The following is a 15,337-nucleotide window of genomic DNA, read 5'->3' on the forward strand; positions in this document are numbered from 1 at the left end:
ATTGAAGTATAGTTGGTTTACCATGTATAAATTTCTGGTGTACAGCAAACTGATTTAGTTAAACATAGTTTTAGACTCTTTAAGGTGGAGAGTCTGTATTTGCATAGTTGGGTTGAAGAGAGTTTTGGAAAGATGACAGCTCTGATTTGCCACAGAGGAGAATGTGTTGTTAAGAGCTGTACGTTCTTCCTTAATTCAGCCTCTGAGTCCCAGTATTGATGTCACCCTCTCAGTGAAATATTTTTTAACTATCTCCTTTTACAAAGCAAAGTACCATGGAATCATTCAGAGCTGGGAGTAGGTTACTTAACTTTTTTAAGCCTCAGTACAACATTATCCTCTCTGAGTCTCAATGTTCTTATCAGTGGTTATAAGCTCCATTAAAACAGACTTTTTAAAGAAATAAAAAATTAACTAAATTAAAAAAAAGATCAAATTAGAAAGCTGTATTGACTAGTAAGAATGATTTTTTGCATATGGAGAATATACTATTAAATTACTCAACTTAAAAATATATGCTTTTTCTTCTCTTTGGCTCACTGTTTATGTCCCCAGTGTCCAGAATAGTACCTACCACCTGGTAAGGCCTAAACATATTTTTTATAATAATTAATGAATCTATGATATGAAAATAATATTTCTAACAATGCATAGGATTGCTAGATTAAATAAGATAGTATAAAACACTCAAGAGGTTGCCTGGCACATTTTAATAAATAAGGCTATTATGATGATTTTGTCACTGCAGCTTAATTATATAGGTGCATGGCTTTCCTCAGGAACCATGAGCTCCTCCAGTTCATCACTTTTCCTCCCTCAGGGCCTGGCAGAAGTTCAGGGGTCAGCCTGTGGTGAATGAATTCCTAGTTGCTTCTGTTTGCTCCTTTAGGTGTTTCATTGCCGATTTGCCCCACCTGCAGGACAGCTTTGTGGACAGACTTCTTGACCTCATGCCCCGACTCATGACATCCAAACCTGCAGAAGTGGTCAAAATTCTACAGACCATGCTGCGGCAGAGCACCTTCCTACACCTCCCCCTTCCAGAGCAGGTCAGCGTCTGTGTCAGTATCTTGACCCCTTCAGGGCAAGTCTATCCAGAGAATCAGAACTGCTCACCTTGGTGATCTTCTTTGACTTAGTGGAGCAGCTGAGTTCAGGCCTTTCTTCTGTTTGACTAACATATGTCCATCCATTAGATAAGGAGATCATGTTTTGTTGCCCAGGGATGACCTGGCTTTAGAATCGTATTTTCTTCTTGTTTACAGATCCACAAAGCCTCCGCCACCATTATTGAGCCAGCAGGCGAGTCAGACAACCCTTTGAGGTTTACGTCTGGGTTGGTGGTGGCCCTGGATGTTGATGCAACCCTGGAACACGTGCAGGATCCTCAGAACACTGTGAAGGTCCAGGTCTGTCCATGGAGTTTCTAAACTGACTTTGTGTTGAAACTTTTCACTTTAGCACCTCCTGTAATCTCTGCCTGAGGGACAGAAACCGGGGAGAGGGAAGAGACGTTTTTATGGACAAGAGCCTGGGCACAGTTCCCAGCTCAGCTGCTGAATATGGTTTGGAGCAAGTTACATTAAACTGCATCTCAGGTTGTACAACTAACAAGTAGGAATGGTAACATTGAAATGATGTATTAATATGAAAAATCCTTGGTCCCCACTATGGGTTCATTAAATGGCAGGGCCCCTTCTGTTCTTACAATGTGAAGTTAAGACTTGGTATTTTTAGAACTATAAGCAAACTGTAATAAGCAAATTCATGCAGGCTGTGGTTAGGTCAGCTTGGTAAATAAAATTTATGGGTGGGGAAAAGGCAGTCCTGGGGAGTATTTTTCCCAAGTTACATAGATGCACTAGGGAGATGGGAGAGATTCAGTATAGACACTAATCAGTTTATAACATTCTGTAGTTGAGCCCCAAAGGAGTCCTACTCATTTACCATTTCCCTCCTTTCTTCCCTCCTTTCTCCTTCCCTTCCTTCTTTCCATCCATACAATAATGTTTACTCTGTTGTACCTGCTAAGTGCTAGGCAAGTGAATTAGAATTCCTGCCCTCAGGATGCTTAGTTTCAGCGAGAGACAGACAAGTGGACAGGCAGTTGTAAAACAAGTTCAGCCATCAGTTCAGACAGGTACAGGATGAATTAAGAATATTATGGTTTCTTTTTTTTTTTTACTTTCACTTTTATTTATTTATTTTTTTTAATTTTTATTTTTACTTTATTTTACTTTACAATACTGTATTGGTTTTGCTATACATTGACATGAATCCAGCACGGGTGTGTATATGTTCCCAAACGTGAACCCCACTCCCACCTCCCTCCCCATAACATCTCTCTGGGTCATCACCGTGCACCAGCCCCAAGCATGCTGTATCCTGCGTCGGACATAGACTGGCGATTCGATTCTTACATGATAGTATACATGTTACAATGCCGTTCTCCCAAATCATCCCACCCTCTCTCCCTCTGAGTCCAACAGTCCGTTATACACATCTGTATCTTTTTTGCTGTCTTGCATACAAGGTCGTCATTGCCATCTTTCTAAATTCCATATATATGTGTTAGTATACTGTATTGGTGTTTTTCTTTCTGGCTTACTTCACTCTGTATAATTGGCTCCAGTTTCATCCATCTCATCAGAACTGATTCAAATGTATTCTTTTTAACGGCTGAGTAATACTCCATTGTGTATACGTACCACAGCTTTCTTATCCATTCATCTGCTGATGGATATCTAGGTTGTTTCCATGTCCTGGCTATTATAAACAGTGCTGTGATGAACATTGGGGTACATGTGTCTCTTTCAATTCTGGTTTCCTCGGTGTGTATGCCCAGCAGTGGGATTGCTGGGTCATAAGGTAGTTCTATTTGCAATTTTTTAAGGAATCTCCACACTGTTCTCCATAGTGGCTGTACTAGTTTGCATTCCCACCAACAGTGTAGGAGGGTTCCCTTTTCTCCACACCCTCTCCAGCATTTATTGCTTGCAGATTTTTGGATCGCAGACATTCTGACTGGTGTGAAGTGGTACCTCATTGTGGTTTTGATTTGCGTTTCTCTGATAATGAGTGATGTTGAGCATCTTTTCATGTGTTTGTTAGCCATCCGTATGTCTTCTCTGGAGAAATGTCTATTTAGTTCTTTGGCCCATTTTTTGATTGGGTCGTTTATTTTTCTGGAATTGAGCTGCATAAGTTGCTTGTATATTTTTGAGATTAATTGTTTGTCAGTTGCTTCATTTGCTATTATTTTCTCCCATTCCGAAGGCTGTCTTTTCACCTTGCTTATATTTTCCTTTGTTGTGCAGAAGCTTTTAATTTTAATTAGATCCCATTTGTTTATTTTTGCTTATATTTCCAGTATTCTGGGAGGTGGATCATAGAGGATCCTGCTGTAATTTATGTCGGAGAGTGTTTTGCCTATATTCTCCTCTAGGAGTTTTATAGTTTCTGGTCTTACATTTAGATCTTTAATCCATTTTGAGTTTATTTTTGTGTGCGGTGTTAGAAAGTGATCTAGTTTCATTCTTTTACAAGTGGTTGACTAGTTTTCCCAGCACCACTTGTTAAAGAGATTGTCTTTATTCCATTGTATATTCTTGCCTCCTTTGTCAAAGATAAGGTGTCCATATGTGTGTGGATTTATCTCTGGGCTTTCTATTTTGTTCCATTGATCTATATTTCTGTCTTTGTGCCAGTACCATACTGTCTTGATGACTGTGTCTTTGTAGTAGAGCCTGAAGTCAGGCAAGTTGATTCCTCCAGTTCCATTCTTCTTTCTCAAGATTGCTTTGGCAATTCGAGGTTTTTGTATTTCCATACAAATCTTGAAATTATTTGTTCTAGTTCTGTGAAAAATATGGCTGGTAGCTTGATAGGGATTGCATTGAATTTGTAAATTGCTTTGGGTAGTATACTCAGGTTTCTTATTAAATACTGGATTGCTCTGACAACGTAGATCTAGTTTTGGGAGCCACTTGCAACACAGCCTCCTGCGATGAGACACAACTTTTAAACTGACCTGTTCTCAAGACTAAGACTGCTTCAGCAAGATAATTGAATGACTTAATGGACTCAGTTTCTGGATTGTGAAGCTTCTTAGCAGTTTCAAAGGTGGGAATGAAGGTGGACAGAATATACACCCCAAATAAGTCTTTTGGGCCCAAAGATTCTTTGGAGTGATTATTTTTGAGAGTCTATAGACACAGGTGAATCTCTGGAAACAGAGTGGAATTGCCCTTTTTGAGAGGAGAATTTACGTTTATAAGGGAAATCTCCATTTGTAAGATGTCTTCCTCTTAGTACCTGGAAGAATAATCTCTAGAAGCTCATATCAGTGGAGAGTATGCCAACTTAAATTTGCCGGACAACTTTACCCTTGGTAATTGTGTTTTGCTTGATGGTCTCCTGTAACAGGCTGTCTTTCTCTTCGGCATGTTTCTTTTGTCTAGCTGAAGATGGTATTTAAGGTGATGGCTTGGGCAGTTTTAAGGGGTGACTCAGTTTTCCTAGGTCTCTCCTTTATATATAGAGATGTATTTATATATATATGTTTATATATATACATTTACATATATATATGTATTTGTTATTAAACTTCTGTTTGTTTTTCTCCTGTTAATCTGCCTTTATTATAGAAGGGTCTCAGACAAGAACCTAGAAAGATAGAGGGGAAATTATTTTTCCTTTCCTACAGGGTTATTTCCAATTTTTGGCTTCTATAAAAAATTCAGCAGTATACTTAAAAAATATATATGTTACCGAGTCCAAGCTTGCTCTGTTGCAAGGAGGGGACCCCTTCCAGGGCCCAAACTGGGCTTTTGTCTATCACTCAGAAATGAATTGTCTGAGGAGACACATGTACTGACAAAGCAAGAGATTTTATTGGGAAAGGGCGCCCGGGTGGAGAGCAGTAGGGCTAGGGAATCCAGCTCTGCCTTGTGGCTCGCAGTATTGGGTTTTTTGGTGATGGGATTAGTTTCCGGGTTGTCTTTTGCCAGTCTTTCTGACTCAGAATCCTTCATGGTGGTGCCCGCCTTGTTCAGCCATGATGGATGCCATCGAGGATTCTGGAAGGTGGTCGGACATGTGGTGTCTCCTTTTGATCTTTCCCCAACTCTTGCAGTTGGTGGTGGCTTATTAGTTCTGTGTTCCTTACCAGGACCTCCTGTCCTAAAACAACTCATGCAAATGGTTCTTATGGTGCCTGGCCAGGGTGGGCGGTTTCAGTCAGTGTGCTTCCCCTAACGGCTCTGCTCACTGCACAACAGGCCAATGAACCCGAGAGACGAGGTGTTGAGGCAAGGAAGAGACTTTAATCGGGGAGCCGGCAAACCGAGAAGATAGCAGGCTAGTGCCTCAAGATAACCATCTTATTGGGGACTGGATGCCAGGTTCTTTTAAAAATTAGAAAGAAGCAGTGAGGAACTAAAGTCAAAAGGCAGAATAGAGAAGGAGATGCAGTGGGGAGGTTAAGTGAAAGGGCCTTCAGTCTTGCAAAACATCTCCAAGGGAATGGCCAGCCTTCAGAAGGGTATGTTATTCTCTCCTGTTCACAGGTGGGCGAGGACAAAGTATCTCTCCCTGAGCTGAACAAAAGCACTTTAGTTTACAGTCAAGCAGGCCAGGGTCCTCCAGGCAAGCCAGTGAGTATGATATTAATATAAGGAATACAATGGGAGAAACCCTTAATTTGTGGCTGAAGAAAAGAAAGACCTTGTAGAGATACTCTGGCATGGAAGAGGTCTGAAAGGATGACTAAGAGCAAAGGATAGAGGTGTTCCAGGCAGAGGGACTATGAATAAACACTGGCAGTAAGTACAGAAAAGTAGCGTGGAGCAGGCAGGGTCGGCTTCCTGGAAGAGAATAAGGATGAATCAGGCCCTGGAGATGGTAATATTTGCCTATGGTGACAGTAGAGGAAAAATATCTTCTGGCTTTCCATTCAGAATTATTATAAATTATGAGACCTACAGAGAATTAATTCTGAGCTGCCGTGAAGTTGTGCTGCAGCTTTTTTTGTTTTGCCCTGTCGACTGAAAAAAATAATGCACAACCTAGAATTGGAGAGTTAGGTTATTTTTTTGAGCGGATGTTCTTAGGGCTTCAAGCCTGGGAGATACCATCTCAGATTAATGCTGAGAAAACTGTTCTGAAGAGGAAGTGGGGGAAACTAGGTTATACAGGAATTTTTGCAGCAACACCAGGTGGCCACAATGAAACATTCCTATTCGTAAAAGAAAACTAAATATCTCAAGGAGTTTAGCGCTTTTCTGTATCTGGGAAGATGCAAGAATCTGGACTCGCTGAAATCATTCCTTTGATACGCACCTCGGCTATCTGGGGCTAATATCCTGTGTTTTCTCATTCTGAGTTTCCTCAAGCTGTACCATGGGTGTGACTGCAGTCTGATGACTGCTAGATGGCGGGCATTCCTTGTTTCTGCCCTGTGTTCTCTCAGGGCTCACGGTTGGAGGGTGGCTGCTGTCCCTGAAGGCTCAAAATCCTTTGCCTACTGAAATGGCAGGCAGTATTTTATTTTTCAGTCCAACATGAGCTTCAACCTAGCTCCACATTCGAATTACTCAGAATGTGTTAAAAAAAAAAAATACTGATGCACAGGCTTCAACCTACACCAGTTTAAGTCAGAATCTTGAGTCGAACTCATGAGTATCAGTATTTTTTATTTACGAGCTCATAGGTTTCAATTAAAAAGAAAATAAAAGAGCCCATAGGTGATTCTAATGTGCAGCCATCACATTGCTCCTGGAAAAAGTTCACTGACCAATTGTGCATAAATGAGATCACAGGTAGATTGTTTAAGGTTCATCTGCTAGACTGTACTGAAAAATCACCTTCAGGGTAGCTTTACCACATGCCTGGCCAAACTGAATGCCATCATAGGTTGGAAGATGAGGAACTCACTGCTCAGTCGTTGGACAGCTCTGACAGTCAGAAAGCATTGTCCAGCTCAGCTGCCATGCCCCAGCACTCTGGACAGATGAGATGATGGGGCAGGTGGGCTGAGACATGCCTCCCCAGAGTTTCATAGTTGAAAGACTTGTGCGGTCCCAACTTTACCCCATCAGTATATTCCCAAGGCCCAGGTCCTGTGTGTTTCTAGGATGTGCTTCATGTGTTCCTTTAGCTCACTTGTACACTGTGCAGTGATAGGCCCTCTACGCAGATAACTGTGAAGCTCCCCTTGGTGTTGAGGAGAGCTCTTTGGCAGCTTGTGAGACTTGAAGAACTGGCCTGTGATTTGAGGAGACCCTTCATGAAGCACTATCTCTGTAGAAAGAGATAAACAGCTTCCTGGCTGCTTATGATCTAGTGAAAAGTTACAGAATTGTTCTTTTTTAAAATATGTGTGTATGTATGTACTGAATTTTGGTTGTGCTGGGTCTTTGTTGCTGTGGGCAGGCTTTCTCTAGTTGCGGCAAGCAGGGGCTACTCTCTCAATGTGGTGCATGGGCTTCTCGTTGTGATGGCTTCTCTTGTTGCAGAGCACGGGCTTCATTAGTTGTGGCGCACAGGTTTAGTTTGCCCCACAACCTGTGGGATCTTCCTGGACCAAGGATTGCACCCATGTCTCCTGCACAGGCAGGCGGATTCTTAACCGCTGGACCACCAGCGAGGTTCCAGAATTATTCTTAATACTTGATAGTTGATGATGGATGGTGGGCCATGATATGACTCAGAGCCAGAAGCAGCAGGGAATGTCTGCAAAGGCTCTTCACGTCAGGATTAATATTTTAACTTATCCATGTACTTAATAGAGGCACCTTATTTCTGTCACTCATTTACCATAAATTCGGGAAAGATTTATCACACACTGGCTTACACTGGGGGGAGGGTAGAGAGATGTTGACAGTATCGTCCTCCCCACAAGGAGCAGTTTGTTATGAAGGATGGTGTCATCTTTTCCTCTTGCTTTGGGGTTCACAGCAGATGTCACCAGTAATTTTGTTAAAAGCTCATGGCTTTTCTGGCCCTTTTTCTCATGTCTGTCACCTCTTAGGTCTTATATCCAGATGGCCAGGCTCAGATGATCCACCCTAAGCCAGCAGACTTTCGGAATCCTGGCCCAGGGCGGCACCGGCTTATCACTCAGGTGTTCCTCTCCCACACTGCCTGGACAGGTAAGGAGTCAGTGGGGGCAAGGCATTTGTTTTTTATAGTTTGGAAAATACGTGATTGAACCAGGCCTGCTGAGGGTTGAACTTGATTTCCTAAGGTGCTTATAAGCTCAAACTGGGTGCATTTAGACTAATTTGCTGCATTGCTTTGATTACACACAGCACAAAATTTTTTCAAAAGTTTACGATAGAATGGAGTCTCATGGAAAGAACTGTGGGCTGGACACCTGGAGACTATTTTCTTATTGTAACTTTGTCATTGACCTGCTGCAAAACCTTGGACAGGCTACTCTCCCTTCTGAATCTTGTCTCCTCACCTTCTAAATTAAGATGACAATTCTTAATCTACTACTTAATTCTGAGGACTAGTCTTTCTGGAAATTAAACAGTTTTATATTTTTTTACCAGTAATTTAAAATCACTCTTTTTGTTATATGAACAGTTCATTTTATTCCCCCAGAAGAGGTACAATGACAACTGTTACTGCCTTCCCTTCCCACACGGGCTGGTTTGTGGGGTAGTGCAAAAATGATCTATTCATACTTCACCCTACAGCGTCTGAGTAGAAACTTGATAATTTGAGAAAATAACAGAAGCTACGTAAGTATTTTTCCTTAATTCGTAAAGGATAAAATGAGAGAATACGAACGCAATGACATTGCATTTCCACAGTCTGTAAGGCGCTCTGAAAACTTCAAAAAGAGACTCAGTCTGCAGAGCCTAAAATGTGGGCGAGAATGGGTCTCGGTGGTGTTGCCTCAGTTGTTGAAGATGATTCAGAAGTATGGTTGTTACTGGAGATGGTGTTCAACACCAGCAAACTTGGTTTGTTTTGGAAATAGATGAATGCCTTCTGGAATTTTCTTTCATTGTATTTTTGAATACATGTGTAATTATTTATTGCCGCTATTAGTGGTTTTCCCCAATGAAGGGTGTTAGGTGGGTATAGATGACTATCAAGTTTTCACAAAGAGGAAACGGTGCTATTGAATGTCAGAGCAGCCCTTTTGGAGGTCCAGTGGGCCTGTCACAATTGAGGGAGCTTCCAGCCAGGAAGCTGTTCCCAGGATCTGCCTCCCTGAACATCTCTCACTCCATATCCTTGCTGTTGGAATGTTCTGCACTGTTTGCCACAGTGCAAGTCTACAGGAAGATAGAGTTCCTTATTCTAATCTCTTTTGGTGAAGGGACCCTAGATATGGGGAAATAAATGCTGTGGGACAGCATTGTTCTGCAGGGGCCAAGGCTCAGGGAAGGCAAAACAGCATATTACAGCTCAGAAGAGCTTGAAAGGTTTCAAGGGATATATTGACTTGTCCCTGGTCATACAGCAGCTCACTGCATGAACCAGGCATACAATTTGGGCTGTCCTGAGCCTGAAAAATTATGATTCACTCAGGTTTACCTTTGAGAGGCTGCTACCTAGTCATAATTTAAAATCTCCGTTTTAATTTTCTACTCAGCAGTTACTCATGTCAGATGTTTTCTCATCATTTGTTGACTTTATCTCCAGTTAGAATGTGGGCTGCTTGAGAACAGGGAACTTGCTCATCACCTTTACCTCTGTGTTCCCAGAACCTCTATATCTCATGTCCCTAGTGCCTGACATGTAGTACATGCTCAACAAATAATGAAAATGGAATGTAGGGTTTCAAGTTTGCAATAAAAATTCATTTAATTCTTAGATAACTCTGTGGTGGGAGTTAGTATTCTGCTCTTCATTTTACAGATGCATAAGTGGAGGCCCGTGTAGCCGATTAATGGTGGCTTGGGGGCCGGCATGCAGATTTCTTAAGTGCCTTGTTTTTTCACTATACCATCCTCCCATCTGGCCTGGGATACTAAAGTGAAATGTGTTCTCATTCTGAATGCACCAGCACTTTCTTCCTCCTAACCCAGGAGACGAGGCCTGGTGTTGGGAAGGGACTACTTCTTGTCCCTCAGCTCCCTACCTAGGGCCTGGCTTTTGGGAGACAGGATGCTGCCAGGCCTGGAGTCACATAGACAGGTTTCCAAATTCTGCCTTACTTACTGTGATCCTGAGAAAGTTATTTAACCTGTCTGTCTCATTTTCCTTTAAGACTGTAGAGTGGTAATATATACCTCATAAAGACATACTCTTCTAAGCATGATAAACAGGTTGCATGATTGGCCCCAGACGATCTTTTGTTTCTTTTCCCCACTGTCTTCTCCCTCTTGTTTTTTTCTCTCTGCTCCCTTCCTCTGATGGCAGAGGCTTGAATTGCCCCCTTCACATGTGCTGGTGAGGGAAGGCTTAATGACCAGGTAGGGTTCAGTTGTCTGACCTTACCAGGGTTTGGCTCCTGAAAGTGCTGTGAGAGCCAGGGCTGGGTTGTGGTTCAAGGGTTGGCGGTAGCCATCTAGGACACAAGAGAAGAGCCTGTTGGGAGAGCTGATACTGGAGCCTCGGACCAGAGAGCAGTGCTGGTTTCATTACAGAGACACTGAAGGCTGGTGAAAGGGCCTATGGTAAATGGTCCTGCTGAAGCTGCTGTCTGGGCTTGGCTGGGTTGCTCTGGCCGGCTGCCAGCCCTCCCTTCCTGGAAGACAGTGATCTTGTCTCTATTTTGATCCCTAGGGAGAAGTCTGGAAATAACAAGGAACATGTCTGGGGAGGCATTGAGAAGTCCTGGGACCTCTGCCCTTGTTCATTTTCTGTTCCATCAGCCCTCGTTGCTGCCCTTTAAACACCTTACCCTTGGGCTCAGCTTTAAAACTTGCATCTTTCATGAAGTAAGGAGGTTACCCAGTCACACAGAATCGAGGAAGACACCCAAACTAGCTGTGTTCTTGTCCTCTGCACCTGGCGTTAGGTCTTTCTGAAACCCTCTCCCTCTTCTTTATTGAAGCCACATGGTTAATAGAAAGATTAGTGTTTCAGTTTATGAACTGAGCTCAAATTCTGTCACTAGTGTGGATTTGGGCAGTCACTTAGAAACTCTCAGTACCTTGGGACTCTTTTGGGATCATGACGATCTTTCTTTCATGATGCGGCAGGGTAAGAACTCTTGGAGTTATGTGTTTGGCACCAAGCAGGTGTTCCATTCCAGAGCTTTCCTGGGTACCTTCGTCAGTGCTTTTTACAGACTCGCGTGTGAACTGTGCTCTACACAACTGTCTCTGCCTCCTCAGCCAAACAGCAACTTAAGGGAGGTCTTATTTATTTTTGCTGGGCCTGCCAGGTGCAGACACCAGATCAGTATTGTAATGTCTGTCATGAAAGAATGGAAGGTTCAGTGACATGATTTTATGTCCCTGAAATGTGTTCCTGTTCATAATGAGTGTTTTCTGTCCAAACTATTTCCAGATGAACAGCTTCTTCTCCGCTAATGCAGCAGAGTCCACTCTGCACATAGCCCTCAGGTCTGAGATCGGCTGTCCAGAAAGAGCATGGTTATCTGGGCACAAGAACTGGCCACATGCACACACCTTGTGACCCTCTGTCTTGGAGGCTGGAAGGCCTCTGTACAAGAGGGTTTTTTGCTTGCTCTCTGAGCATCTCAGCAGCCATGGATCTGAGCTGCAGGGAGCCCAACAGACCCGAGGAGGTGGCAGTGGCAGAGAGATAGCAGCACGTCTGTAGCTTAGGAAGAACCTCACGGTATTCAGGCTGGAAAATTGTGTTTGTTTTGCAGATGGGGGAAGGGAGGGATGCAGACAGGTGAAAAATGTTCCTGAAACCCCTGCTGCCTCCATCTTTGATCTTGCTTTTACTTGACATTTCATCCCAATTCCTGGGCGTTGCCCTGTCATTGATGATTTTTGTCTTTTTTTCTAGAACCCTGCCAGGTGGAAGTGAGGCTGCTGCTGGCCTACAACTCCAGTTCACGCATTCCAAAATCCCCCTGGATTGAAGGTGGTGAGATGTCACCCCAGGTGGAAACCGGCATCGAGGGCACCATCCCCTTCAGCAAGTCTGTAAAAGTTTACATAATGCCCAAGCCTGCAAGGCGCTGAATCACAAGCAGCCTTTACAGCCGTGGCCTAGAAGGCCCTTCTTGGGATCAGAGTGAGCCAGAAGCCAGAACATTTCACCTGGAAATGGTATATAGGCATAAGGAGGAACATGTGGCCCTTGCAGTCTCATCTGTATCAAGCATTGGATAAATTATTTTGCATTAATTAAGAAAACAAACCTTCAAGTCTATCCTGCCCCCGACCCCCAACCTCCATAGCCCTGCCCCCAATAAAATTGAGACACCAAGCTGCTCTAGTCCCTGGTCCTTCAGGGAATCTGTGTGGCTGTAGGTTCAACATTTATGCTACATGTCTACATTCTTCAGGTGTGAAACAAAAAGATCAATTTTCTAGCTACTTCTAAAGAACCAGTTATCGGAGCCATAATCTTATTTCATAAAGCAGCAGTCTGTTTGTCAGAGCCAACCCCAAAGCAGCTTTCACAGCTTTGCTTTTTCACCATCGACAGTTCCTGAATGGCCCCAGACTTCATTGTCTTGCTGAGAGTCTCCTTCCTTAACTCAGGCAATGGCTGGCCAAGAACTGAATGGACAGCTGAAGAATGAATCATTTTCATTCTTCAGGAAAATTTTTCATCTTGCCTGCCATTATCCTTAGGACCAAAATATGAGAGATGGGCCATATTTTAGAAAAGAAACCAGCATTATGGGAAAGAGGGATCTAGTATAAGAAACAGAGTCATTTTCCAGTGATGACTTCTCTGATGACTCCAATGTTGGAGCTGCATGTGAGTTAAAGATGCAGCTGTGGTGTAAGAACAGTAAAGGCTGTGAACCATGTGAGGGCCTGTGCTGGGTTCTTCACCTGTCATTTATTCCTTGTAACAGCCAAGTGAGTCTGACAGGTTAGGTCATTGGTAGGAATACTGTAATAACACCTGTATTCATTCAGATCCAAAAGGAGTCCAAAGGTCTGAGCTATACCACATCAGGAGAAGTATATGGAAAAGAACCTACAAATCTCTCTTGTGCCTTAATTTTCTTATCTGTAAAATAGAGATAATTATACTTTATGGGTTGTTGAATGGGTTTAATTAAATAATGCTTGGCAAAATCTTAATCTCTGGTCAGTCTTGATCATATTTGGTGCTTGGAAAGCTAATAAAAATAACAAGAGCATGCAGTTCCTCAGAGGCAGAGCTGGAATTTGAATTCAAGCACGTTTGACTTCTGGTTTAACACACCTAATGTGTGCCCAGCAGTGTTGCAAACCCTTTAATGAATTAATTCATTTAGTCCTCAAAACTATAGTGTGAAGTAGGTGCTATTATAATAAACCTAATAGTAGGTTTTAATTAAAGCAGTTGAAGTTCAGAGAATTTAAAGAAGCCAGGATTATGGGAAAGAGGGAGCCACTATAAGAAATAGCACTTTCAGCTCCATCTCTGATGGCTGCAGTGTTGGAACTGCCTCCTTGGCCTAGGTCGCACAGCTGGTAAACTGTGAGCTGGAATTAGAACCTGGGTGGTCTGGCTCCTGGAGGTCATGACTGCTATGGAGAGACTAAAAGAAGATCACCTCCGTGGCGTTTACTTTTCTTGTGTGCTCACTTACTTAGTACATCTCAGTGATGTGCCATCAGTGTCAGCAGGAGGCCCTAAAGGAAATTGCCTGCCTTGGAGATAAAGTAAAGCTGAAAGCCAGACTGAGTCATACCATGGCCTGACACAAGCACCTAATGATGATGACTGAGTTGACACAAAGATGAAACATCAAGAACCATTGCTGCTAACTGAGCCTTCCAAGGGAAAAGTATGGTGAATCCTTTTTAGATACACTACTCCTTTTATAAAAATCTTTCTCAGTTATTCCCTATTTTATAGGTGGGAAAACTGAGAGTTTGAGGTCATGTCTTTCTCCTGAGGGGCAAGGGCGAGAATTTGATCCTAGGTCTTAAGACCTGAAATAGTACTTTCCCCATCAAAGGTGAAGATACACAAAGGGGCAAATTTTGCCTTAGTATCAGGATGAGTTTTTGAAAACTGTAAGAATTGAATGGGTTGTCTTAGAAGATCAGGAATTTCCCATGCTGAATGTGTTCAATCTGAGGTTGAACAAGCTCCTGACAAGTGTGTTCTAAAGGAATTCAAGTTACCATATGAGGGGTTGAGCGCAGCCTTTTAAATTCTTCTTTCTCCGAATTCTCTGTGAATTATGAGAATCTTGATTTTTCTGACAAGACCTGGAAAGGGGCATAAAGATGGCTCTAGTGTGGCACCCTCATTTATAAGTGACCGTGCAGCCAGAGAGACTGAGTCAGTAGAAGCAAGTCTGGAAATCAGGCCTCTACAGGAGTCTCTTCTGCATTTTCAGTGACCAACCACGTACCTGGTCAAAGCTGGAAACTTTCACACTGGACGCTATCCTTACACTTCATATAAAACTAGCCATTGAGTGCGTTAGATTCTGCTGCTTTAAATGTTTCAGTCCTCTGTACTCAATGTGTCTGTCTTGATGCAGTCTACATCATCACTCTAGAAGTGTGAGATTAGTTTCCTAATGAACTGCTTGTCTCAAATATTTTCCCCTTCAGCCCATTCTTCACACAGGTGCCAGAGTAATCTTTCCAAAACCCAGATCTGATCACATTCATTCCCCTGCTTAAACCTCCTTAAGTGGGTCACTTCTTGGCTCTAGGATAAAGTCTAAACTGTCCTTGAAGACTCTTCATCCCCTGCTATCCTCTCTAGCCTCATACTCCGTGCCCTCAACATTCTCTGTACTTCTCCCGCTGCAGAGGATTATCTGTAGTTGTTCCTAATTCTCGCCATTATGTCTCTTGCCTCACACCTGAACCTTGGAATGTGCTCTTCAGATTGTCTCCTGTGGTCCCGTTCTTTTCATTCTTCAGGAGTGCGCCTCATTCTGGAACCTGTCTGTGTCTCCTGTGGGCTTGATGCATTGCCTTTATGTTTCCACAGCCTTCTATACATTCTTCAACCATCTTATTTATTGCAGGTTCACAAATGCCAACCCCTGAAGCAGGTAGGCAGGGGGAAAAAAAAGTAAGTGGCTTTGTAAAGCTAATAAATGGATCCTCTTTTTCAAAGTTATGAAAAAGAATAATCCTCATACAATTTTAAAAAAGGAGTGGTTCAGTGGCTGTAGGAAAGAGACTGAAGAATCAGCAGATTCTCTGTCTGAAGAAGCCTGTGCAGCTCCACTCAGCGCTTCAGCTGTTCATAGGTATGG

At 42.8% G+C, this 15,337-nt stretch overlaps 1 protein-coding gene across 1 annotated transcript in view; it reads left to right on the forward strand.

The window, feature by feature from the left end:
- The window catches only part of INTS4 (integrator complex subunit 4), a 115,310-nt gene extending 102,105 nt beyond the window's left edge, over positions 1 to 13,205 (forward strand). Inside the window, exons 20-23 of the mRNA XM_004019432.5 lie at positions 890 to 1,049; positions 1,266 to 1,409; positions 8,030 to 8,150; positions 11,947 to 13,205. Coding sequence (XP_004019481.1) covers positions 890 to 1,049; positions 1,266 to 1,409; positions 8,030 to 8,150; positions 11,947 to 12,125 — 604 coding nt within the window. The 3' untranslated portion in view covers positions 12,126 to 13,205. The remainder of the gene's footprint in view (positions 1 to 889; positions 1,050 to 1,265; positions 1,410 to 8,029; positions 8,151 to 11,946) is intronic.
- Positions 13,206 to 15,337: the final 2,132 nt, after the last annotated feature.

Source organism: Ovis aries, chromosome 21 (assembly GCF_016772045.2).
Source record: "Ovis aries strain OAR_USU_Benz2616 breed Rambouillet chromosome 21, ARS-UI_Ramb_v3.0, whole genome shotgun sequence".
NCBI lineage: Eukaryota > Metazoa > Chordata > Mammalia > Artiodactyla > Bovidae > Ovis > Ovis aries.